Source organism: Choristoneura fumiferana, chromosome 26 (genome assembly GCF_025370935.1).
Source record: "Choristoneura fumiferana chromosome 26, NRCan_CFum_1, whole genome shotgun sequence".
NCBI classification, from domain to species: domain Eukaryota; kingdom Metazoa; phylum Arthropoda; class Insecta; order Lepidoptera; family Tortricidae; genus Choristoneura; species Choristoneura fumiferana.
The window spans coordinates 3677707-3704601 of NC_133497.1; the positions used below are offsets into that span (position 1 = coordinate 3677707).

General features: G+C 39.2%; 1 protein-coding gene and 1 pseudogene across 1 annotated transcript in view; one reads left to right on the forward strand and one right to left on the reverse strand.

The window, feature by feature from the left end:
- The first annotated feature begins 1783 nt into the window (after nt 1-1783).
- Nucleotides 1784-24552, forward strand: LOC141442626 (phenoloxidase-activating factor 2-like; annotated as a pseudogene).
- Nucleotides 24553-24859: 307 nt separating this feature from the next.
- The window catches only part of Brr2 (U5 small nuclear ribonucleoprotein l(3)72Ab), a 71361-nt gene continuing 69325 nt past the window's right edge, over nt 24860-26895 (reverse strand). The window contains 1 exon segment of the mRNA XM_074108312.1: nt 24860-25175. Within this exon segment, the coding sequence (XP_073964413.1) occupies nt 24903-25175 (273 nt within the window). The 3' untranslated portion in view covers nt 24860-24902.

Consider the following 26895-nt stretch of genomic DNA (forward strand, 5'->3'; position numbering starts at 1 on the left):
TTATTTAAAGCTCATTGGCTCTTGGAGTATATTTAAGTATAAAACATTTGAAAAGCTCATGTTAGTTTTTGGTGGAAGTTTGGAATTAAGATTGGTTTTTTGGAATCTTTTTGTATTTTTTATTTCAATTCCAAATTTTTACTTTACGGTCATCCCGTAAAACCTTTTTTTTATTTTTTATTTTTCTGGTTTTTCTGTGCATCTATATTTCAGTTTGTATTTTCAATTTTGGAAGTTTGGAAATCAAATTTGGTATTTGGTATTTGGTATGGTTGGTAAGTAGGTAGGTACTAAAAACATCATGTTACCGTGATAATCATAGTTAGGGATAGGTACAATACAGTTGTCCATACCGGTTATGTTACAATAACAATGGCACCGCCGACGCAGCGTGATTTTTTAATTTATAAAAATAAACTAACAAATCTTATGTCCGCATCCACGGATGTAAACCTTATAATATCCGCATCCGCGTCCGCGGATGTCAATAAATCGGCAACCGCAACATCCGCTTCAGAGGACGATAAAATTATTGTTAACCGACTTCAAAAAAGGAGGTCCTATGTTCCAATGTTTTTTTTTATGTATGTTCACCGATTACTCAGTCAATTGTAGACCGGTTTTCAAAATTATTTTTTTATTCGTGGTCCCATTGTCACCAAGTCAAGATCTGATGATGGGATCCTAGGGAAATCGAGGGCAAACCTTAAATTTTATAGGTACACCTATGGCGATTTTGTCATTTTTAGCATTAAGATAAGCATTTACATTCAGAAAGTATCATTTGGTAAACTGGACCTGATGAAGAAGACCGTAGATGACCAATGGAACTCGTCAAAGCTAAGTAATGCTCGCTCGTCTATCATGATTAATATACCTAGATAAGCGACTAAGAAGGAGCTTTAAGTTAGAGATTCTTTCGAACTGATCTGATGCTGAAGCCGGAAGGTAGGCAACGGAACTCTGTTATAAAACAACGTAACTAAGCCGTGTTTGGGCTTAATGGAATCGTTGTGAGATGTACTTTGGCTACGAATCACTAAAAAGTGAGAAATAATAGATAAATGTCTTTTTTCAGAAAGGTACATTGGGGAGGGGGGGGGGGATAAAGTGGCCTACACTCATAAGTTAGCGCTAGGAGTAAGCCTCCGAAATTCGAAGTTCGTATCGTACCGTCCCTCTCGCTCTCGTATTAAATAGTATAAGTGTCAGAGGGACCGAACGACACGAACTTCGAATTTCGGAGTAGCCCCACAGAGACCGTATTGTCAACATTATCGAGACCGCATCGTCCAAGATTATCGGTTTAGCGGTGGGATAAGCTTAAACTAGGTACTAGGTATATGCAAAATTAAATTAAGAAAGCTTTAATTTTTATTCATTTTAAAAACTAAACGTCGACACTGACAAATAAACTCATGACATGAATAATAAATAACCCTACCGCTCTTTGTGCGACAAATCGACCTAGCTAGGTCTTATCTCTGGGAAAACGCTTACTATCGAGTTTTAGTCCGAGCAAAGCTCAGTCGCCCAGGTACTGGATACTAGGCAACGGATAAACACACTTTACTTAAAAAAAACTTGCATACTTAAATACGTATTAAACACTCAAGACTCTAGAACAAACATTGCTATTTTTCATAAAAATATCTGCCCCGACCGGGAATCGAATCCGGGACCTCAAGCTTCGTAGTCAGGTCGTCAAATTGTAAACACCCAAATGCTGTGAGACCGCTTCATACGTGGTATAATTAACTTTAATATGCCACTCAAAGTCATCTCGCGTCAGTCCATCTTCTGTAGCGTGTACGTCCGCACGCTCACAAAATTAAAAAAATAGGATAAATTTTAATAAGACATTAAATACCTACTTTTGAATACATTTTTACGAGAATTTTACAAACAAGTGTTTTAAATTCTGTATTATCAATTCATCAGGTTGAACTTTGAGTAATTCTGTGGCCAGTGATGTTTCTTTGATCAGTTTTTTCTGTGATCAATTTTATTCGGTGAGTCATGTTGTAATGTTGAGGGTATTTACTTAAATAATAGTTTGTTTTGTAGTTTGATACAATGAGGGTTTTTTCTAATTGCTGTGCTATGAGATTTTTATCATAGTTCTACTAGGTACCATCAGCCAAATAAGTGGTCTATCAATTTTTAAACAATTTCCTATCAAATGAATATGTCGCTAAAGTCGAACTTTCAAGTTGACAGACACGTCTATTGGCATTATTGTTTTATGACATGCAAACGATTATCAACTTTAGGGTGGTAGACCACATATTTAGCTGATGGTACCTACCTAATAAACAAATGCGATAATAGTGTTGTTTATTACGTTTTCAAGCTAGAACAGTTGGATGGACTGTGATGACATTTTTTACGATGATAATTCGACCATTTGGAATAACACAGGCTAGGCACTTTTCGTCCCGATATTCCTACGAGATTGTAAATTTTTACTTAACAAATCCCGAACTTGAAGAAGAGAAGAGAAGAGAATTCCGACTAAATTAATTAAATTTTTAGACAGTACAGTACACCTATAACAATAATTTAAGATTTCAGAGACTTTCAACTTTAAATGAGATGAAATTAAATTAAGATTGGTTTTTGGAATCTTTTTGTATTTTTATTTCAATTCCAAATTTTTATGTTACTTTTACAGTCATCCCGTAAAACCCACATCGAAAATACAAAAACTAAATTGTATTTTAATTTGTTTTTTATTTGTATTTGTTTGTATTTTTGATATGGGTTTTACGGGATGACTGTAAAAGAAACAAAAAAATTTGGAATTGTATTTTTAAAATACAAAAATATTCCAAAAAAACAATCTTAATTTGCTTAATACGATAGGGAAGAGTGGTGAAAGAAAGGGGAGGCCTTTGCCCAGCAGTGGGACATATTACAGGCTACATAAAAAAAATTGATTGCTTAATAACGACATCTCTTGTCCGGGTGAGCGGTTAGTTCCAATGGGGTGCTAAAAGTTTCTCGATGAGGGCTACAGCATAGATGTCGCTAGTGTCGCTTCTTAAGTGACTAAATAAGAAAACAAACAAGCTGAGATATGTGGTGCATAGGGGAAGTTCGTGTCTGTATCACTCTCCAGTGGTGGTGTAGTGGTGCACGTGGCACGGAATGCCGAGGACCTGGGTTCGATTCCCAGCGCTGATCTTATTTTTCTGGTTTTTCTATGCATCTATATTTCAGTTTGTATTTTCGATATGATCATTTATTCCGGGCATTAGGGCTTCGTTTCTGCAGTGTGTGAGGACGTGTTACGAGGAATGAGTTTTTCATGAACCAATAAAAACCGGCCAAGAGCGTGTCGGACACGCCCAAAATAGGGTTCCGTAGCCATTACGAAAAAAATTAAGTAATATTTTTCTAAGGATTTCGTATTTTATACGGAATCTTCCAAGTTTAGGTATATTTTATACCTTAGGCTGCTTTTTACTCATACACTACTAATAATTCTCAAGCAAACTTGGCCGCTATAGTTTTCCTTGAAACTTTGATATACTTACTTACTACCATCCTGAATTTTTTCAAATTTTTCCACCCACCGGTTTAGATTTTAGAGGGGGGGGACGCTCGATTTTAATGAAAATTTGCACTTTAAAGTTGAATATTTCGCAAACACATCACTGAATCGAAAAGTCGTCTTAGCAAACCCCTATGTTTTAATGTTACCATTTTGTCGGCATAGTTTACCTATATATCCGTGCAAAATTACAGCTTTTTAGCAAAGCCGCGGACGGACATACAGACAGACAGACATGGCGAAACTATAAGGGTTCCGTTTTTGCCATTTTGGCTCCGGAACCCTAAAAATGAGAAAACTATAGACACACGACTATATCTGTGTCTAGTCTGTACATATGAGAGGTTAAGAAGAGGACTGTCCATCCTTTCCGCAACGACCTTCAAAAGAGCGTTAGCTGTGGTGCCAAGTGGTTTGACTAGTGGCCTTTTAAGTAGAGGATCGTGGATCAAAAATGCTTTATGTCCACGCAGTAAGAGCGAAAAAGACGTCTCTCCGTCTGTAAACGTCGTTTCGCGTCGGCCCAGCCGATCGACGCCTTTTTAACCCCCGACGCAAAAAGAGGGGTGTTATAAGTTTGATTCGCTATATGCATAAAGAGTTTTTGACCGGCTAAAGATGATTCTACGTGTCGATAGGTTTGGGGAGACCCTTAGTTTCCTTGGTAAAAAAAATACACACACACACACACACACACACACACACACACACACACACACACACACACACACACACACACACACACATCACGCCTGTGTTCCCAAATGGGGTAGGCAGAGCACACGAAACGTTACCGCTTCGGAGCCACTTTTAGCAATTTTAGGTTTAGAGTTTGACAAAAACGGTACAATAGTGACAGTTTGCTAGCCTGTCGCCTACGGTATACCTTAACCTATATCCTTTGTCGCCTCTTACGACATCCACGGAAGAAATGGAGAGGTGTAATTCTAACCCGACACCAAACGGGGTAAAAAAATAAATAGGTATTATTTTAAGCCCGTGTGTTAAATTATCAGAAAATATTGAAAACGTATTTTTTTTGTCAATCGAACTTTAAAATAACAACAAATCGCCGTTTAAAAATTATGTAAACTCGTGCTGAGAGAGAATCACTGACCTAGTTCTTATTAATAAATTGTCAAAAAAATATTGGAGCGGTAGTTTTACTGCAATACATATTACCCCATATTTTGGGCGTGTCCGACACGCTCTTGGCCGGTTTTTATCAGTGTAGATACCAACATATTCGAAAGGTTTTTTGTCCAGAGTTCTATAATTTTGATAAGGCAACGTTGCAACGCTGGAGATACTTACTTGCGGAGCCAACGTTGCTTGATCTTGACCCCAACGATTGCAAAACTTGATTAGGCTGCGACCGAAAACATCAGCTGCCAAAAGACGAGGTTATCAAAATACTTAAGTAAGGTAACGGCCGTAACGGCGGTAAGGTAGCCGTGGTGGCATAGTGGTTTGACCTATCGCCTCTCAAGCTGAGGGTCGTGGGTTCAAACCCCGGCTCGCACCTCTGAGTTTTTCGAAATTCATGTGCGGAATTACATTTGAAATTTACCACGAGCTTTGCGGTGAAGCAAAACATCGTGAGGAAACCTGCACAAACCTGCGAAGCAATTCAATGGTGTGTGTGAAGTTCCCAATCCGCACTGGGCCCGCGTGGGAACTATGGCCCAAGCCCTCTTGTTCTGAGAGGAGGCCTGTGCCCAGCAGTGGGACGTATATAGGCTGGGATGATGAAGTAATTAAAGTCTTTGTACCTTTAGGTATACACTGAGCAGCAAAAAATTTGGCCCTCAAATCGGTAATTTTGTATGAAGGGTGGGCCAAATTTTGTGCCACTGAGTATATTTTGTGCAAATTCGGTACAATTTTAAATGAAAATGCGAATCATGAATCGTTATAATTAGACACCTATTATAAGCCTAGTTAAAGCGGCAATTACACTGAGTCGTTTACCTAATGCGGTCGCCGAATTTGTTTCAAACTACTTCGGCGAACGAACGTCGTCTTTACTGTCTGTCTATATACTGCGGCGGCCATATTAAGGCGATGGCTGTACCCTTAGTGTAAGTTTTCGGTTACAAAATACGTCTCGATCGCGTCACGTTAAAATCTCAATTTGTATGGAAACACGCACAGCGCCTCTAGCGGAACGTTTGCGATGTTCGTATTGCATACAAAGTGAGATTTTAACGCGAACGCGATCGAGACGTATTTTGTAACCAAAAAATTAAACTAAGGGCAAAGCTGTCGCTCGCCGAATGCGGCCGACTACCGTGTTCTACCCTTTTGTGGTCGCCGCATGCAGCATGCGGCGAACGACTCAGTGTAGTTTAGTTTTTTTTTTGCTTTAAAAAACTAGTCGTAAGAAAGTACTATAAAAAATAAATAAATATAAATAAATATCACGGGACAATTCACACCAATTGATCTAGTCCCAAAGTAAGCTTAGCAAAGCTTGTGTTATGGGTACTAAGCAACGGATAAATATAATTATATAGATAGATACATACTTAAATACATATTAAACACCCAAGACCCGAGAACAAACATTCGTATTTTTCATACAAATATCTGCCTCGACACGGGAATCGAACCCGGGACGTCAAGCTTCGTAGTCAGGTTCTCTAACCACTAGGCCATTAGGCCATCTGGTCGTCAAAAAAGAATAAAGTAAAGTAAAAGAGTAAAGTATAAAGAGTTTACATACATAAAAAAAGACAAAATAGTACATTACTGCAGAGGCCGTGAAGTAAGGGATTGATGCACGAGTTCAAGGTAGATCGGATAAAACGAGTCCAGCAATCCCTGTTCTGGCCGAGGTTTGTAAAGTGCTTTTCTCAAACAATGTGAGGAAATATTTCATCCATCCATCCATCCATCCATCCATCCATCCATCGCATCGCATCGCATCGCATCGCATCGCATCGCATCGCATCGCTTCGCTTCGCATCGCATGATGAGAAACTTCATGTCTCCATTTCGTGACATTAACGCATACATTTCCGAGCATGTTTGAGAAAAGAAGTTTTTTTTCGTTTTTAGACTTCCGTAGCCAAAGTGGCAAAAACGGAACCCTATGTAGTTTCGCCATGTCTGCCCGTCGGTCCGCGGCTTACCTTTTTAGAGATTATCAAGCGCTAGAAAGCTGTAATTTTGCACGGATATGTAGCAATTATGCCGACAAAATGTTAAACTTTTTAAAACGTAGAAAGAAATATTTTTATTCGTTATGTTATGAAGATCTGAAAATCATTAAGGCGTTGCGAACACTAATTATTGATAGTAATTAGTTTGTGAAATATAGTCGAGCCCATCTCAAAGTTTTAGCTTTTAGCAAATTAATGGTTTGAAAATGTTAAGTGAAAATATATCAAATTATCAAGAAAAACTAAGTATTACGGCTAAGTTTGCTTGAGAATAATTAGTAGTTTAATTAAGCAACCTAAATTATAAAGTTTACCTATGTAGGTACTTGGGAAATTCCGCAAAAAATACAAAATCCGAGAAATTAAGTACTTGTAAGTACTTTTACTTAATATGGACAGTATTATTTTTTCGTATCGGCTACGGAACCCCATCCTGGGCGTGTCCGACACGCTGTTGACCGGTTTTTCCTTTCCACTTACGAAAGGTATGTGTACGAGATAGTAAAAATAAAACGGCACCAATCATGGACATGTTAAGCTCTAGTACCCAGAACCGTAATGGACAACAACGTAATGGTTCAACGCCTTGTTACACCATTCATGAAATTTACTAGTTACGATAGTCAGTTATCTGCTGAACGTTCGTGTTATTCTTACGCAGTGGCGTAGCTAGGTAACCTAGGGCCCTGGGGCAAATAAAAAAATGGGGCCCACTGCTATCAAAACTGGTAAGGTTTTTTGAAGTAAAATCATTATATATACAATAATAATAATAATAATAATTCCAGCCTATATACGTCCCACTGCTGGGCACAGGCCTCCTCTCAGAACAAATACTTTAAAAATGCTAAGCAACTTTATCATCAGCTATAAAGCAGAATTTGAGGGCCCCCTGAGCTTGAGGGCCCCGGGGCACTGCCCCGCCTAGCCCCTTGGTAGCTACGCCACTGTTCTTACGATACTAAGGAGCTGTTTCACCATCCATTGATTAGCGTTAACCGATGGTTAAATGTGATGCCGTCTCCGTCTATTCGAACAAAACAAATAGAGACGGCATCACGCCTAACCGGCAGTTAACACTAATCAATGGATGGTGAAACAGCCCCTTAATGTGTTATTAGATAAAAAAAGTAGCGACCGTTCCTTAAAATTTGGGTCAACGGAAAAAAAACATTATTGGTTCGGTTACTAAGCTGTCTCTGCTGCCTCGTTACTAATTTTAATGACCTTTTGATTACATAAAAATCGGCCAAGAGCGTGTCGGACACGCCCGAAATAGGGTGCCGTAGACATTACGAAAAAATTAAGTAATATTTTTCTAAGGATTTCGTATTTTATACGGAATCTTCCAAGTTTAGGTATATTTTATACCTTAGGCTGCTATTTACTCTAATAATTCTCAAGCAAACTTAGCCGTTTTAGTTTTCCTTCAAAGTTTGATATACTTACTACCATCCTGAATTTATTCAAATTTTTCCACTTACTGGTTTGGGGGGGGGGGCGATCGATTTTAATGAAAATTAGCACTTTAAAGTTGAATATTTCGCAAACAAATACCTCTGGTTTTAAAAGACCTATCCAACGATACCCCACACTATAGGGTTGGATGAGAAAAAAAAATCACCCCCACTTTACGTATATGGGAGGTAACCTAAAAAAATTTTTTTAAATTTTAATTGTATTATTTTGTCGGCTTAGTTTACACATATATCCGTGCAAAATTACAGCTTTCTAGCATTGATAGTCCCTGAGCAAAGCCGCGGACGGACGGACAGACATGGCGAAACTATAAGTCATAAATAATGTGAGACTTGGTCATAGCCGCGTTTCGTCTGTAATCATCATGTACACAACAGTTTCCTTGGCTCGTTTTCCTTAAGCCGGCACTTGGATAGCATTGACCATATTATTATAAAAATCACAGTAAAAATAAAGCACATATGATTATTGTGACTTGTTTGTTGTGCTCGTCAGTGAGCATTATTACAATTTTATGCGCGTTCCGATTCAGTAATTTTTAGCTTACAATTAAACTTGTTGTTCTTTTTCAACCAATTAATTATACCTATTTCGAGTTTGTATTGTAATTCAATACTAGCTGTTTCCCGCGGCTCCGTCCGTCGTTCGCTATCCCGCGGGAACTATGATTTTTCCGGGATATAAACTATCCTATGTCTACCCCGGGACTCAAACTATCTGTATACTGAATTTCATCTAAATTGGTTCAGCGGTTTAGACGTGATTGAGTAACAAACATCGAAACCTCCAAACATCTTCACAAACTTGCACATTTAAGCATAATATTAGTAGAATTATTGTACAGTCAAGAGCATAAATATCTATACAGTCATCATCAAAATATATAAACAAACTTCAGCTGCCGGATTTGGTACATTCAACGGTTTTAAACATTTTACTTATATAATCATTGTAATACAAACTAGACTAGTGTATTCAATACAGAAATGTCAATTTTTAATTAGTTTATGGAGGAATTTCAATATTTAAGACACCATTTGACGTTAAAGTTAAATACCTATCCAAACCAAGTATAGTTTAAGTGTAAATAGCAGCCTAATGTTTAAAATACACCTAAACTTAGAAGATTCCGTACACAATACGAAATCCTTAGAAAAATATTATGTACTTGATTTTTTCCTAATGGCTACGGAACCCTATCTTAGGCGTGTCTGACACGCTCTTGGCCGGTTTTCATCCTTATAAAAACCCAACCCCTATTTTCCCAACTCTTATTTTGAATTTGGAATTACCCAGTCTCTGTAAACATTTACTTTATCTTTAAAAGCACCACGATAACAATAATACTTAAGATAAATGTATCGAAAGGTCAAACTGAGATGAGAAACTCGAGACCTTGACGGCAGATGTGGGAGGAGAATAAGTCTTTCGACAAGCGACATATCGCTATGGAGATGGCGTTAGTACCATAAGCCAAATATGTGGTCTACCATTTTGAACATGAAACTACCGTGAGACACTCATTATAAATGATATTGTAACTGATAACTCACGTCTTAAACCGAGTTTAGCTCGACATGTTTCGGGCTGTTTCGTAGCCCTTCTCAGGAGCACGCGACTCGGCGGCTCGGTTGCGTGTTCCGGCAGCTGGTTGCTATGATCAGCTACGAGTACATTAATACTTTATTATATAAATAAAATGTTAATTTGACGTAAAACGCGTCGGTAATATTGATATATTTACATATAGAATATTCATAGTCCTATGAATTTATTCATAAACTAATAACTGAACCATAGAAATTCAGATTATTAATTTCAAGTCGTGTCCTTTATCGTGGATATTTGACGTTTTGCATTGAAACAAAAGACTGTTGTCTTGCAGGCCTAGGCCTGCAACAGTATATTTTGAAGCCTGTTTTAAGGAACACAACATAAACATTACATGGCATGATTGAGAAAAGAGTTTGTATTGTATGAGCCAATTGCAAGCAAACGTCAAATGGCCCTCACGATTCTAACGCCATCTAGTGATATTTCGCCTTCGTGAAAACGTGTATACTGTCATAGAACGCGTAAATCATTATAATACAGCAGTTGAACTGAAATTCCAGAATTAAATTCGCGTCCCCTAAAATAACATCGATTGACGTTAAATTAAACACCCATGCCAATTTCATGACTCAATACCAAACGTTGTTATTTCGATATTGTATCCCTATCCGTATTGATAAAAGTATCCTATGCACTATATCTATATTATAACTTTTTAACTATATTATAACTTTTTGCCAAATTTCATCCAAATCCGTTTAGCCCTTTCAGCGTGAAGGAGTAACTACTCACTCATCACTGTTTCACATTTATGTAGGATTTCGTCATTCCAGCAATGCTCCTCCTGGTCCTCCTGGCGGCGTCTGCCGCCGCCCTGCCTCAGCTCAGCGAGAAAGAGCTTCTGGTACAGATCTTCGGGACGCCGCCCCCCTTCCCGGTGCCCACCACACAAGGACTTGAAGACGTAAGCACCTGGCCAGTTCCGGATTAAGACTATTTGATACCCTAAAGTTTAGAAAGTTTAGAGCCTAAACAATCCACGCCTGTGCCCCCCCCCATTCATATAGTAACTTAGTATCGATCTTTAAAAAAAAATAACGCATATATTAGAACGAAATAGATCATTAAGCAGCGAGCAAGCAGGGTTATGATCCCGAACGTCAATGCTCAATGTAGTCAATTAAAAACGCGGTGATTTTCAAACAGCCTACTGACATGACACGTTTCGAACCCCAGCTGAGCTCATCTTCAGAACAACACAACCGTTCACCATACTACCGGATGATAGACGCGTCATTGTAGTGTGGTGGTAGATGGGTTTGTGTGATTTGTGTGTGTACAGTGTGGAGGTGGAGGAACTGCATGAACACGCAATATTGTGTAACATAACATAAGGTCGCGAGTGAGCAAAGTAATTTCAGTGTATTGATATGGACCTCCGTAAAGTAACGCCTCATTCAATATATTGTTAAGTATCGTTTAGGGAGGGGTAAGGGCGTACAGTGCCCTTAGTGTAAGTTTTCGGTTACAAAATACGTCTCGATCGCGTTCTCAATTTGTATGGAAACACGAACAGCGCCTCTAGCGGAACGTTTGCGATGTTCGTGTTTCCATACAAATGAGGGCTATCGCGTATGAATTCGCCACTAGAGGCGCTAGTGTAGCGTGAGGTCTCCGAAATGTCAAATCTCATAGTTTTTGGGTGAGCTACGCGGGTTTATTCATAATTAGAATAATTTTGTGAATATTTTGCAATATCTTAAATTAATTATGCCAAATATGCGTTCCGGGGCAATGATTGTCTGTGTTTTGAGACAGTTTTGTCTTTTGGAAACCTTTGTCCTCCCTTTTTTCCGAACAAAACGGGGACTATGCAACACTGTGGCATGCTCGATAATTTTATGGTACGGTTTTAAAGTGTATTAAATATGATTTTATTAAAACTTTGTTTTCGCGCCCGTAATACCAGACTTTGAAAGCCATACTTACAAACCTCACGCAACAGTGCGCCATCTAGTGAGACAAAAAACGATAGCCCTCATTGAGCTTTTACGCGAACGCGATCGAGACTTATTTTGTAACCGAAAACTTACACCAGGGGTACAGAAAAACTTTACACCGCGTTACATTTCAAAAATCTTTAAGAATTGCATTATGTAATACTTGAAAGCCCCCTACTATAGAGCTTAAGTTTTTCACCTCTCACTTCATGCATGTTTGTTGCTTTACAGTACACGGTCCGATCTACCGATTCTTCCCTCATCATCACGGACGACAGTGGCGCCACCTGCAAGTGTGTGCCGTACTACCTGTGCGATGCCAGTGACGGAGTGCCTGACGGAGTGAATGCCAACAACGTGTCTGTCACTGGGTGGGGCATTATTGATGTTAGGTGAGAAGTGGCATAATTTATTTATTCACTTGAAAGGAAAGTAATAAAACTCTATTTCAATAGAATTTGACAATCCTGTATACTTCGTTAATTTTAGCATTATTAGAAAGAAGGTAAACAATCTTGACGTGTCTTTTTATTTTATTTTATGTTGAAAAAATGACTTTCTGCCAAGTTTCTTGCGGCGCATTCTTCTTGGCACTGATGGTCTTTCCGAAAATAGTTTAAAAAATGACGTGTAAAAGTGCCCATTGCGGCCTATTTACTGAATAAATGATTTTGATTTTGGTTTTTGAAAAGCACTTGAAAAATAAGTCACAGCAAATTTGTAACAATTAGCAAGGACATATGATCATTTATATTCTTTTGTTATCATAAGTAATAGTTACTATTTTATTAAAAACGTTTTTAGGGTTCCGGAGCCAAAATGGCAAAAACGGAAACCTTTTAGTTTCGCCATGTCTGTCTGTCTGTCCGACCGTCCGCGGCTTTGCTCAGGGACTATCAATGCTAGAAAGCTGTAATTTTGCACGAATATGTATGTAAACTATGCCGACAAAATGGTACAATAAAAGAGTCAAAATCAAAGTCAAAGATTTATTTGTTCAAAAAGCAGGTTACATGGTTAACAGGTGTTATGCCAACATTTGAAAGTTCACCACTTTTTGCCGCTTACACGGCGTACAAATATTATAACAAGAGATTTTCATCTACATGAAAAAAAAAACACAAACAAAAATTAAAATTAAAAAAACATTTTTTTTAGAGTACCTCCCATAGACGTAAAGTGGGGGTGTTTTTTCTCATCCAACCTTGTAGTGTGGGGTATAGTTGGATAGGTCTTTTAAAATCATTAGGGGGTTGCTAATACGATTTTTCGATTCAGTGCTCTGTTTGCAAAATATTCCACTTTAAAGTGCAAATATTCATTAAAATCGAGCGTCCGTCCCCTCTAAAATCTAAACCGTTGGGTGGGAAAAATTTGAAAAAATTCAGGATGGTAGTAAGTATATCAAACTTACAAGGAAAACTATAACGGTTTGTAAATTTTCTTGAAAATTATTAGTAGTTTAAGAGTAAATAGCAGCCTAAGGAATAAAATATACCTAAACTTGGAAGATTCCTTAGAAAAATATTACTTATTTTTTTTGTAATGGCTACGAAACCCTATTTGGGGCGTGTCCGACACGCTCTTGGCCGGTTTTTTAAAACTCCTGTACTTCTACCAGACAACCTGGTAACGTAACAGAATCTTCTACCATGTCAACAAAAGTATGCCCACGAAAGTAAATCAAATAAAATCAACGCTGTAAATAATGACCAATAACTTGGGTCCTTCCAGATTCGGTGCCGACTCATGCATGGAGAGCACTGAGGTCTGCTGCAAGTCACCGAAGACCGAGCCCACGCAGACCTTGAGGCCGAACGTGCCGCGCCCCGCCGGCTGCGGGTTCCGCAACAGGCAGGGGGTCGACTTCAACATTGTGGGGGCAGCGTAAGTTGTTACACAAAGTAGATGATATAACAGAGACACCACCTACCAAATGGTATCACCCTAATACTGGCTATTTAACTGGCTATTTTTCTTTCCTTCGATTTTCCAATAGATGGCACCAGTGAGAACACAAATAACACGATACGTATTGCCATCTAGTGAGACACTAAGATACGGTACACTGACAACAACCAACAAGCTCACCAACTGAGCCTAGACGAGTAGAGATACGCATGATGTATCTGTCTTATTTACGTCGTTAGACGAGAATGGCAGTTTCTCTCAAATAGTTTCGACGAATGTGCGCAAGCGCGGGGCTAGCCCAGCAAGCGCATTCCGGTTATTCGCCATCTAGCGTCACAATTGCAAAACACTACGAAAATCTCATAGCTGAAAAGTAGCCATATGTAAATGAACTAAAATAATTTCCTTGCTCACCCGCGACCTTACGATAGCTAAGCTTATGCAAAATATGCGTGTTCATGCAGTTCCTCCACCTCCACACTGTAAGAACACACACAAATCACACAAACCCATCTATCACCACCACCACACTACACTGACGCGTTTCGAACTCAAACAGAGCTCATCTTCAGAGTGACACAACCGTACACCATGCTACCAGTTGTTAGACTAACGAACCACAACCACCGTTTTAACTTGTCACTGTAACTCCCCAAGTACCCACATACGTTTTATGAAACAAAACAAAACTACCCACAAATTATTAATAATTTTTTTAAACCGTCCTTCAAAACTACCTTGATTTTTTATTTATTTACTGTCAAGGCATGTTTTATTAACTACCATTGCTGAAATTAGATCCAAGCCGTAGCAAGGGAGATGAAACTAAATTTACCTGCTCATTAATAATAGACCCCATACTGTTGTATCTAATTATCTCCATGCATTCTAAAACATCGAGACGAAACCCCTTGCCACAATAATGTAACACTTCATACGAATCGGAGTCCGATAAAGAATGATTTAGTTCCAACAAATGTTTGGCAAAATTCGACTTATCACACATGTAGCCTATATTTTCGTATTCTCAATTTATTATTTTTATCGTGTTTCTTATCTTCAAATTAGGGAGTTGAATTAAGGTTGATGTGAAGTTGTGTTTATAAAATATGCTAGTCTTTATTTTATAACTCAATATTTCTACTTAATTCGGCTTGTTCACATTTTATAATTTACAAACGTTAATGGTAGTACTTTATAGGGGGGGCACTCCATACACGTAACAGAAATTGTTTTTTTTTTTAAACTCTCATCAACGTGTGGCACAATACCTAGTTCGACAGCTCTTTTGAAAAGATAGTAAGGTTTCTCAGAAACTTTTTTGATTAAGTGAAGATTTCCGGAAATAATCGCTCCCAAAGTAGCAAAAATTGTGTCCCCCCCCTCTATCTTGTAAACCGTTTGTCCAAAAAATATGGAAAGGTAACGCTTAATAAAATACTTTCAACGAAAATTGGTTTCAACATGATCGGATATACCGTTTTTGAGTTATTACCGAAAAACTGCGCTTCTCAACAAAAGGACGTAAGTGCCGTGAAGATACGCTCTTTTCCTGGTAATAGATTTTAAGACTGTAGTAAGTGTTTTAATTGTGTTATAACGCCCGTTGTTTTTTTACGCTATTATTTCACGCTGGTATTCTGCGGGGGTGTGCTACTAACGCGGTCGAGCCGCCCATTTGTACTGCAGCCAGCAAGTGGTTACAGTAAGGCTCTACCACATAAAAAGTTTAAAACCGGCCAAGAGCTACTACCATCCTGAATTTTTTCAATTTTTTTCACCCACCGGTTTAGATTTTAGAAGGGGGGACGCTCGATTTTCATAAAAATTTGCACTTTAAAGTTGAATATTTTGCAAAAAAAAAACACTGAATCGAAAAATCGTTTCAGCAACCCCCTACTGGTTTTAAAAGACCTATCCAACGATACCCCACACTACAAGGTTGGATGAGAAAAAAAATCACCCCCACTTTACGTCTATGGGAGGTACTCTAAAAAAATGTTTTTGAATTTTTTATTATACCATGTTGTCGGCATAGTTCATATATATATTCCTGCAAAATTACAGCTTTCTAGCATTGATAGTCCCAGAGCATAGCCGCGGACGGACAGACAGACAGACATGGCGAAACTATAAGGATTCCGTTTTTGCCATTTTAGCTACGGAACCCTAAAAGTCAAAGCTGTACTCCATTTAATAGAGATTTACCTATTCGTCGTCAGGGTGCCGAGGCGCAGTTCGGCGAGTTTCCCTGGGTGGTCGCCATCTTGAATGAGACAAACGGCTATTTGGGCGTCGGCTCGCTCATACACCCACAAGTTGTCATCACCGCCGCACACATCCTTTACAAGTAAGTCAAAATAATCGTCATCATAACAGCTGTAGGACGTCCACTGTTGGACATAGGTATTGTATTGTATTGTATTGTAAAACTCTTTATTGTACATAAAAACACATGAAAATAACAGAACACAGGATAATAAGATGTACAAAGGCGAACTTATCCCTTAAAGGGTATCAAATTTCAAATCATTTATTCAGTAAATAGGCCGCAATGGCCACTTTTACACGTCATTTTTAACTACCAGCGCTTTCTTAAAGACCATCATTGACAAGAAGAATGCGCCGCAAGAAACTTGGCAGAAAGTCGTTTTTTCATAATAAAATCATTACAAATAAAATAGTATAAAATTAAAGAAAAAATTACATGAAAAGAAAAATATAATACAGTGATATATGAGGTACCTTAGTTACAAAACTAAAACTAAACATAATATGTAAAGGTATTTAACTATATATCTACGTTCAGTGGAAGAGTAGAATGCTTCCCCCGTCATAAAATAAAAATAAAAACTGAATGTACATTTCAGGTCAAGTAACCATTAAGCTTTTGGTTTCCGAAGGCAATCTCATGCCTGCCGCCCCCAAAGTTAGCTCACACGCACTCATGTCATGCTCTGAAAGCAGAGCGGTACCGAAGGCACGTATCGCTTCCGTTCCCATAAACCCTATGGGATCGTCTTGAGAACTTCGTTGACTTCCAGTTGCATCGGTTGGAAGCTGCCTGCATCCACCGTGAACCTGCGACTTAAACCAAGTCATCCGTCCATCTCGTTATATAGTGGACGATCTACGCTTCGCATGTCAATCCTCGGCCTCCATTCGAGAACTTTTCGGCCCTAACGGCCATCGGTTCTTCGTGCTGTATGGCATGCCTGCCCACGCACTTCAACGAGCTCATTCGCTTAGCTATGTCGGTGACTAGGGTTCCTCTACGTACTCATATCATCATCGCTGATTGAACCCCGTAGAGAAACACCGCGCATAGCTCTCTCCACAGCTCGCTGAGCAACTCCGAGCTTGTATGATAAGGCTTATTAGTGAAGCACCACGTCTCAGGTCCATATGATGTCATCAGCAAAAGTATCTTTATTCAATTTAGGGTTTCCCAACCAGTGGTAGATTTTTTCGACATTCAAAAGTGCATGTTATAGCAACCTACCACCAGTTTGGAAAGACCTCTGTTCGGGAAACGTGCCTGAAGACTATCGTCGACCAGTGTGTGTTACCGGTTACCGATGACCTGGCGCTGAGACGTGGAACTTCTGGCCTTTTGGCGAGGCACAGTCACGCAAAAAAAATAGGAATGTTTGTCTCGGGTTTATCCGTTTCCTAGTGCCTATAACACAAGCGTTGCTTTCTTTGAGCAGGGCCGGACCATGTATTGCTTTGGGGCACATAAGAACTTGGGGCCCTTTAGGAAATAAGAAGTGAATATTAAATTTTCGCCCATTTTTTCTTTACGATATCGGCCTTTAGGGGGTTCCATGGGCTGGGGGCCCTGGGCACGTGCCCCGTGTGCCTTTATGGTAAGACGGTATTGACTTTGGGACTAGGTCAATTCGTGTTACATGTCCCGTGATATTTATTTATTATTATTGTTATTTTATTGCAGATACCGCCCAGGTTCTTTGAAGATCCATGCAGGAGAGTGGGACACACAGACCACCAAAGAGCGGCTGCCGTACCAGGAGAGGAGTGTCAGCGAGTACTACTTGCACTCTGGTGAGAGGACAAACAATCATCGTCATCTCTAGTAAGGAGGAGAGGTTACAATAGAGACCTCTGCAGGCAAATAAGCTAAATAAGCATCAAATTGCCCCATCCTATGTATCAAAGTACCCCTCGGGTGGGGCAGAATGTAGCAAAAACGTTTTTTTGTTAAAATCAGTATATCTTTATATCTGATCACTTTTAGCGAATATTTCGCACCAAAAATGTAAACCGACATTTGCGAATACACATGTCAAAATAGTTATTCAAACATGATGCTTTTGGCCCATTAAGAGGTTGAATTTTTGTGCATCAATGTGCCCTTCTTTCCCCTACTTGAAGTCGTTGTAAAAAAGTCTACACCTCCTTCCTAAGAAGTGTCATAAGATTCAGGTGCAAACCAAACTCAATCAAGTGTGGAGGCTACCCCCTTTGGGGGTTGAATTTTTATAGGCTATAACCTGGCCGGGAATTTTCTCGACAGATTAGTAAAGTAAAAATTTAGTCACTACTGATGCCTACATATTTGCGCCGTTATGTAGTGCCATTTTTGAGCCGTTTGAGGTAGAATCCATGGGTCCTTGGGGTTTGAGTGCTTTTAATATTTATAAATCATTGTCGTCCAAATTGATTACGGATTTGGGTGACCAGAGTGCTGGCTTTTTCTTAGCACAAAGATTAAGCATTGCCATACAGCGTGGTAATGCTGCCAGCCTTCTGGGCACCTTACCACCTGGCAGTGATTTTGGGCAACTTTTTTATTTATAATTTTAGTTTGTATGTAGTTTTAGTTACCTTTATTTTGTCTATACATTAAAAATTCAGTATAAAATACAAATAACCATTTAATATGGTTTTATTTTTTAGCAAAAGGTAGGTACGTTAGCCCATCAAAACGAAAAAGATTTTCGAGTCCTCTGGTAGGATTCGAACTCACACCTCCAGTGCGCTGGAGATGTGCTACCACCTACAGTGCTAGTGAGATACGGGTAGTTCTACTAGCGTTCCAACCGCTATCAGTTTCTGCCGCTTATACTGAAGAAATGAGTCAGGTATATGAGTAAAACGATACGATTTGCATGGGGTACGTATAATTACAATGCATTAAAATTTCTTGTCAACGATCTCTCATTTCTTCAATATATGCGACATGAAAGTTATAATAGGTCTGTGAAACTGATTATAAATTATTTATGTTCACACAGGCTTTAAAAACAACAGTCTGCACAATGATATGGCGCTCCTCCGGCTGTCTGTGCCAGTGACCCTGGACGAGCATATAGGGCTCCTGTGCCTGCCCGATCAGGGGGAGAACTTCGAGTCTGGCCGGGAGTGCGTGGCCAACGGGTGGGGGAAAAACCTGTTCGGTAAGTTGAGATTAATCATTATCATCAAACACGAATAACTTAACTTTAGTATTCAGTATTTATTTATTGCAACACCTTTTACAAAAAATTATAAAAAATGATGCCCTGTTGGGGCGTGGCAATTTTAAAATTAATTACATTAATTAACTTATACATAACATATTATGCTATTTTAACCTCATGTAATTTTTAGGAAGAGGTTTAAGGAACACTTATAAATTAACTTTATATAATTAAGGTATCTAAATAAACTACTTATACATTTATCTAGAAATAACATAAACTTAGAACTTATGTGGTATCACAGAATGAATAGATAATAGGACAAGTTCTTGTATCTTGTATCTTAACAACACGTTCGGCCCCAGTTACACGTCTGTGACTTTTTAGTTCTTACTCCTATGCCAGAGACACGTATTTGTGACTGTTGCCGGATATGCGCTATGGCTATGCCTAGCGTGAGAACTTAGTGGATCGCATTCAGCTCCGGCAACGTTCCGCTAAGCCCTTGCGCTATGCCAGCCTTTAGGAGGTACGAATTATTTTGACACGACATGCGTGTCACTGGCATAGGAGTAAGAACTAAAGTCACAGACGTTGTGTCACTGGCACCGGAATGTATTACGTCTGCCTGTGTCTGACTGCTGTGGGATATGCGTAGTCATAGTATAAGAGATTAGTGGATCGTTGCCGGGGCCAAACGTGTTAAATTAAATTAATTAAAAATATTAATAAAGTAAGGAACTTTTGTAGTAATGTAAGTAGATATTTATCCAAGCTTATTTAGAATTATTTAATATATGTACGTAATGTTTGCAAATAAAAAATAAAAATGACGATAGTGAATCATAATTTTTGACATTTGGGTAACTAAGTAACGCATGTAACAAAAAAAAAACGAAAATTACTTAACCTAAAAAAAGTTTTAAAATTCCCGAAATTGTAATTTCAAAGTTTTTTTTTATAATAGCATAAGAACGAGCAGACGGTTTACCTGACGTTAAGTGGTACAGATCTATTGAAGCTTATACGATGTATTGAATACTTAGTTATTTTATTATTTTTTTTTTTACATAGAACAAATACAAGACATACATGACGCTAAATATAGGCCCCCACTCAGCATAATGCCACGGCAAGTCCTGGCTCTGATAATATCTAATGATTTGATGATAATGTATTTACTATCGTATTTTGTCGGAAAAGTTCGTATATTATCTTGCTTTCCCAAGTTTTGGTAAACTTCACTATAAGCTAGTTGAGACAACCAGATATATACGAACTTTTGGGGCGTTCAAGTATCACGTAACACAATTTTTAATTTTATTTAACCTCCTTCCCCCCATGTAACGCACCGTAACGTTTTTCTGTACCTCTAATACACTCCACCCTACCCCTGCGTAAACGTTACGTACTTAACACCCAAATGACCATTTCTATTTAATTATTTGTTCTTTTCTTTAGACGTTTTCCAAATTAAATTGACACTTCTTTGCCACAGTTGCGCTGGCATGTCAGCATAAGTGCATTTATAGGCCAGGAACAACAACTAATGTTGCGAATCTCCCACTTTTGAGGACATAATAGTATGATTTTTTTATAAATAAAACTGTGACTAACACGTTAGAACCTCCCTCCCGCCCCTGTAACGCATCGTAACGTTTTACAGACCCCCTTTTCCCCCAAATTGCGTTACGTAGTTAGTTATTTATTCAGAAAAAATACACTGTGTAACGGACAAGAATTAGGTACTTAATTGAATATTTACATTAAAATGTTACGGACAGAACAATACTTTTACATTTACACATGGCAATTATAGTACTACTTATTAATCTTATTATGATTAGGTAATTCATTCTGAATATTTTGCGTGGGTTTTTACATTAGGTACATAACTATTTATATTTATGTAAGTACTTTAACGCTTCCTCTCCGGTCGTAACGCCTGATTCAATGAGGGCTATCGTTTTTTGTCTCACTAGATGGCGCACTGTTGCGTGAGGTTTTTAAGTATGGCTTTCAAAGGTTATTACGGGCGTGAAAACAAAGTTTAGATTAAAATCATATTTAATACTTTATTGAATCAGGCGTTACTTTGCGGAGGTCCATATCAATGAACTAAATAATTTCCTTGCTCACCCGCGACCTTACGATAGCTAAGCTTATGCAAAATATGCGTGTTCATGCAGTTCCTCCACCTCCACACTGTAAGAACACACACAAATCACACAAACCCACTGACCACTGACCCATTCGTTTTGTTGTTGTGGGTCTAACAACTGGTAGCATGGTGTACGGTTGTGTCACTCTGAAGATGAGCTCTGGTTGAGTTCGAAACGCGTCAGTGTAGTGTGGTGTGGTGATAGATGGGTTTGTGTGATTTGTGTGTGTTCTTACAGTGTGGAGGTGGAGGAACTGCATGAACACGCATATTTTGCATAAGCTTAGCTATCGTAAGGTCGCGGGTGAGCAAGGAAATTATTTTAGTTCATTGATATTTAATACACCTTAAAACCGTACCATAAAAATATCGAGCATGTCACAGTGTTGCATAGTCCCCGTTTTGGGAGGACAAAGGTTTCCGAAAGACAAAACTGTCTCAAAACACAGACATTCATTGCCCCGGAACGCATATTTGCCATAATTAATATCAGATATTGCAAAATATTCACAAAATTATTCTAATTATAAATAAACCCGCGTAGCTCACGGTTCATCAAAGAGCTCACCCAAAAACTATGAGATATGACATTTCGGAGACCTCACGCTACACTAGCGCCTCTAGTGGCGAATTCATACGCGATAGCCCTCATTAAGTAATGTTTACGTCCTCCAGGTGCACCAGGCCGCTACGCCGTGATCCTCAAACGCATCGTCCTCAACATGGTGCCGCACTGGCTCTGCGACCAGCTGCTGAAGCAGACGCGGCTGGGCCCCCGCTTCAGGCTGCATGACTCCTTTGTTTGCGCCGGCGGAGAGGCGGGCAAGGATACCTGCCAGGTACATACACAGACACACACTCACACACAGAGACACGCACTTACGCACACATACACATACAAACTTTCACATTTAGTTAGTAAGATTGGTAATAATTTATTACATTGTTTGGTCTTTCAATAATGAAAGACCATCAGTCAAGTGCAAAGATAACGACATGGCCAAAATTACAGTAAAAATGTGTATACACGACTTTAATATGCACTTAACATTAAGTTCGTGTATACTGTATACAGTCATATTTTTGTAACTTTGGCTGTGTCGATATCTTTGCATTTGACTGTACCAAAAGTGTGAAATGAACTTTTAGAAATCAGTAGTCTTAAGGGGCTCCTAGACGTGCCATATTTTCACTGCAATTTGTGGCCGGCAACTATTGGTGTCCCTCTCTTACTCACATGTTAGACAGGGACACCAATAGTTGCCGGCCACATATTGCAGTGAAAATATGGCCCGTCTAGGAGATAGATATTAGTACTTACGCCGATTGATTTCTAAACCCAATTTCTCTACCAGTATCACAGAAACTTAGTAATATTATAAACGCGAAAGTTTGTGTGGATACATGTTTGTTACTCTTTCACGCAAAAACTACTGAACGGATTTGCATGAAATTTGGCATATAGGTAATATATACCCTGGATTAACATATAGGCTACTTTTATCCCGAAATAAGGTATGGTTCCTGTGGGATCAAAAGGTTCATCATCATCGCAGCCTATATACGTCCCACTGCTGGGCACAGGCCTCCTCTCAGATGAGAGAGCTTGGGCAGTAGTTCCCACGCGGGCCCAGCCGTGGTGGCCGAGTTGTTTGACCTATGGCCTCTCAAGCAGAGGATCGTGGGTTCAAACCCCGGCTCGCACCTCTTGAGTGTTTCGAAATTCATGTGCGGAATTACATTTGAAATTTACCACGAGCTTTGCGGTGAAGGAAAACATCGTGAGGAAACCTGCTCATACCTGCGAAGCAATTTAATGGTGTGTGTGAAGTTCCCAGTCCGCAAAAAAGGTTGCTAAATACCAATTCTGCGCGAGCGAAGCCGCGGGCAAAAGCTACTAAAATTTAGTATTATTTAATATTCAACAATCAAGAAAATAGACACACAAACAACAATCCGACACACACACCACACAAATAAGTTAATGTGCCCGTATCATGAACCAAAAAAACGACTATATTGAGATCAAATCTGACCATGAGTTTAAAGAGTTTAAAGAATAACCCCCTTATTCATAAACGACAATCAAACCTATTTTAGTTAAAATGCCGCTAAAATTCGTTTGTCCTTATCTGTCACTTCGACATTTGTATTTGTTAGAAAGGGACAAAGCATTTGTTAGTTAACATAGGCTTGTTAAGTTTTATGAATAAGGGGGTAAGTTTTTTATGTTTTATTTTGTCTTACAGGGCGACGGCGGCGCCCCCCTCGCGTGCCCGGTGGGCGGCGACCGGTACAAGCTCACCGGCCTGGTAGCGTGGGGCATCGGCTGCGGCGAGCCCAACGTGCCGGCCGCGTACACGGCCGTCGCACGCTTCCGGCAGTGGGTCGACGACAAAATGGAAGAATGGGGCTATGGCAGCGACACCTATACTGTCTAGTTTAATCCGGAAGCTGTTTGACGCATTGTCGTGCGGTGGGTCAATTCTAGAGATGGGTAAGGCACTTGTCTCACCGCCAGCGAGGAAACGATTGGCTATCGACTATTTTCTCGCTCAAAAAACGAACAAAAGATATAAGATCCTGTGTGAGTAAAAGAGACACATATATTAATAGTTGATCGCTGGCTGTTCAAGAGCTACTAAACTCGCTGAGCTATAGATACTCGCTCAGCGATGTCAGCTTGGCGGCCGCCCCGCACGAGCGAGTCGAGTGGAGCGAGTAATCGCCCGTCGCACGCGAACACTCGCTTACAGCCGAGCGACAAAACTACACTCGCTTCTCGCTGCTCGCCCACTCGTTTCTAGTTACTCGCTCTACTCGCTTCTCGCTCATCGTCGGCGGTGGGACAAGTGCCTAAATCTGGATCTGAAGAATCAAAAGAGTTTTTGGAGGTTGTAAGTCTCAGTTACATCCTCTCATTGGCACGAAATACCTTTTCTGATGACTATTGCACAATGAATAATTAAAAATAATGGAGTCTAGATTTTTCTTTTTCATAGTTAATTTAATAGTATCCTAGTTTAAGCCCAATAATTGAAATCAATTATTCATGTCTTCTGTTATGCTACAAACACCACATTTACATTGCTTCTTCGAATAAACTATAAAGTGTAATAGAAATAAATGAAAATAAAAATCATTCATGCTTTTTAAAAGTCGCTGAACTAATATTCAGTTTAACGAGTAGGTACGACATCGCAGTTTTACAGTTTTAAAAATGATGAAATCTGTGATTTAGCAGACTTAAAATAATACATGCATTTTGTAATTTTATAATAAACGCCATCATTCTTGTACATAATTGCATCTTTTATTTTACCCCTATTTTAACGATACAATACTAAATTGACGGCACATTCAAGTTTATCTTAGGGATGTCAAATAAATGTCAAAAACTATTTCATGGCCTCCGCACCAAGATATAGCGATAAAACTGCCGTGTCCGATACACTTTATTCATTGATAACTTTGAGGACTGACAAATGATCAAAATTTAAGTTTTTTGAAAATGTTTCAACACAAAAGTAGCGTAGTTTCGCGAGTAGAATCGAACCTTGAACTTAAAACCCCATGGTCAGTGTAAAGTATGTGTAAAAGAAAAAAAAATGTATTCTTTAAACTTTATTAGAATTATTTTTATCAACGTTTTATTTAACGTCTAGCGCTGCCACAGCTGATGCCTTGGTCAGCCTCGCAGTCAGTCGGTGTCTACTCGTCGCGCACGTCCACAGTGAACCGGTACTCCTGGTCAGCGCCGAGATAGGCGTCGCACATGAAGTAGAGAGTGTAGTTGTGCCGGCCGGGCGCGCCGCACACGAAGTCGAGCCGCAGCCGCGCGCTCTTCCCGAGCGAGACGCGTTTGATCGACAGGAGGCTGTTGGTTTTGGGCGCGCCTATCACCACCCACCAGCCTTCTTCGCGTTTCTGAAATAATTAAATACAATAACTAGAAAGAAAGAAAGAAAGAAAATACATTTATTCGGAACAGTGACAGAATAATTACATAAAAGAAAGAGAAAAAAAAAACAGTGTTACTGTTCACGAAACGGACCCACCTCAGCATAATGCCGGCTCAAGAGCTGGCGCTGGTCTTCCGGTGGGACCGTGAGGCCGTCATTGCACGCTGCACGTGCGACCGGACCGTGCCTAATTGTGAACGCGACTGTCTATGGTCAGCGCTACCAACACAAGCCAAGCATGACATTGACATTGACAACTCTGACACGGTCAACCACACGTGCAGCAAGCAAGACGAGAACAAAACATAATATTCAATTATAATAATTAACATGTAGATGTTAATCTAATAAATACCTATTACTATACCTATGTATAACTATTATTTAACACCAACACAAAGTAAGCAGTAAAGAAAATATAGGTATATAGCGATTTTCTAAGGTAAGCAGTAGACGGCTTTATCGCTTCTGAGCGATCTCATAAGATATAAGATAGACATAAGTTTTTGTTAAAATTTTAATTTTTAATACTGAACTGTTCGTTTTGAACAAGAAACTACCGTGCGACTCACTCATATTTAATTAAATAATCTGACATGTTTCGGGCTAATTTGTTGCCCTTCCTCTAGGAACAACGCAACTCGGCAGCTGCTGCCTAGAAGGGTTACGAATTAGACCGAAACATGTCGAGCTAAACTCGATTTAAGATGTGAGTTATCCAGGTTTATTTTAACTGTAAGTACTTGTTATCCAAGCTACATTTCCCTCCATTGCGAGAAGCTCCCTCCTGTGGAGACAATAATGGGCAAACCACCAAAATTTCACTACCTGATTAATGTAAGTATTGATTGTCACTGAAATTACAAAAGTATGCCGAATTTTAAATCAATCTGATGAAAGCAAATCTGGGTCAATATTCAGTTACAAGACTTGACACGCACATACATACATTGCAAGTTAAATAAATAAATATCACGGGACAATTCACACCAATTGACCAAGTCCCAAAGTAAGCTTAGCAAAGCTTGTGTTATGGGTACTAAGCAACGGATAAATATAATTATATAGATAGATACATAATCAAAAAAATCAAAATCATTTATTCAGTAAATAGGCCGCAATGGGCACTTTTACACGTCATTTTTTAAAACTACCAGCGCTTTCGGAAAGACCATCATTGCCAAGAAGAATGCGCCGCAAGAAACTTGGCAGAAAGTCATTTTTTCAACATAAAATAATTACAAATAAAATACTTAAAAACTACAGTATACAATGAAATAACAAAATAATAATAATAATAATACAGGGATGTATGGGGTCCCTTAGTTACAAAACTAAACTCTAACTATAATCTACGTTCAGTGGAAGTGTAGACTGCTTCCACCGTCATAAATTAAAAATAATAATAATTTAATTCTGAAATTTACATTTCAGGTCAAGTAACCATTAAACTTTTGGATTCCGAAGGCAAGCTCACGTCTGCCGCCCCCAAAGTTAGCTCACACGAACTCATGTCATGCTCTGAAAGCAGAGCGGTACCGAGTGCATGGTATTGCTTCCGTTCCCATAAGCTCTATGGGATCGTCTTGGGAGCTTCGACGTCGCGGGCCTGTGACTAGAAATTAAACTAAAAATATACTTAAATACATATTAAACACCCAAGACCCGAGAACAAACATTCGTAT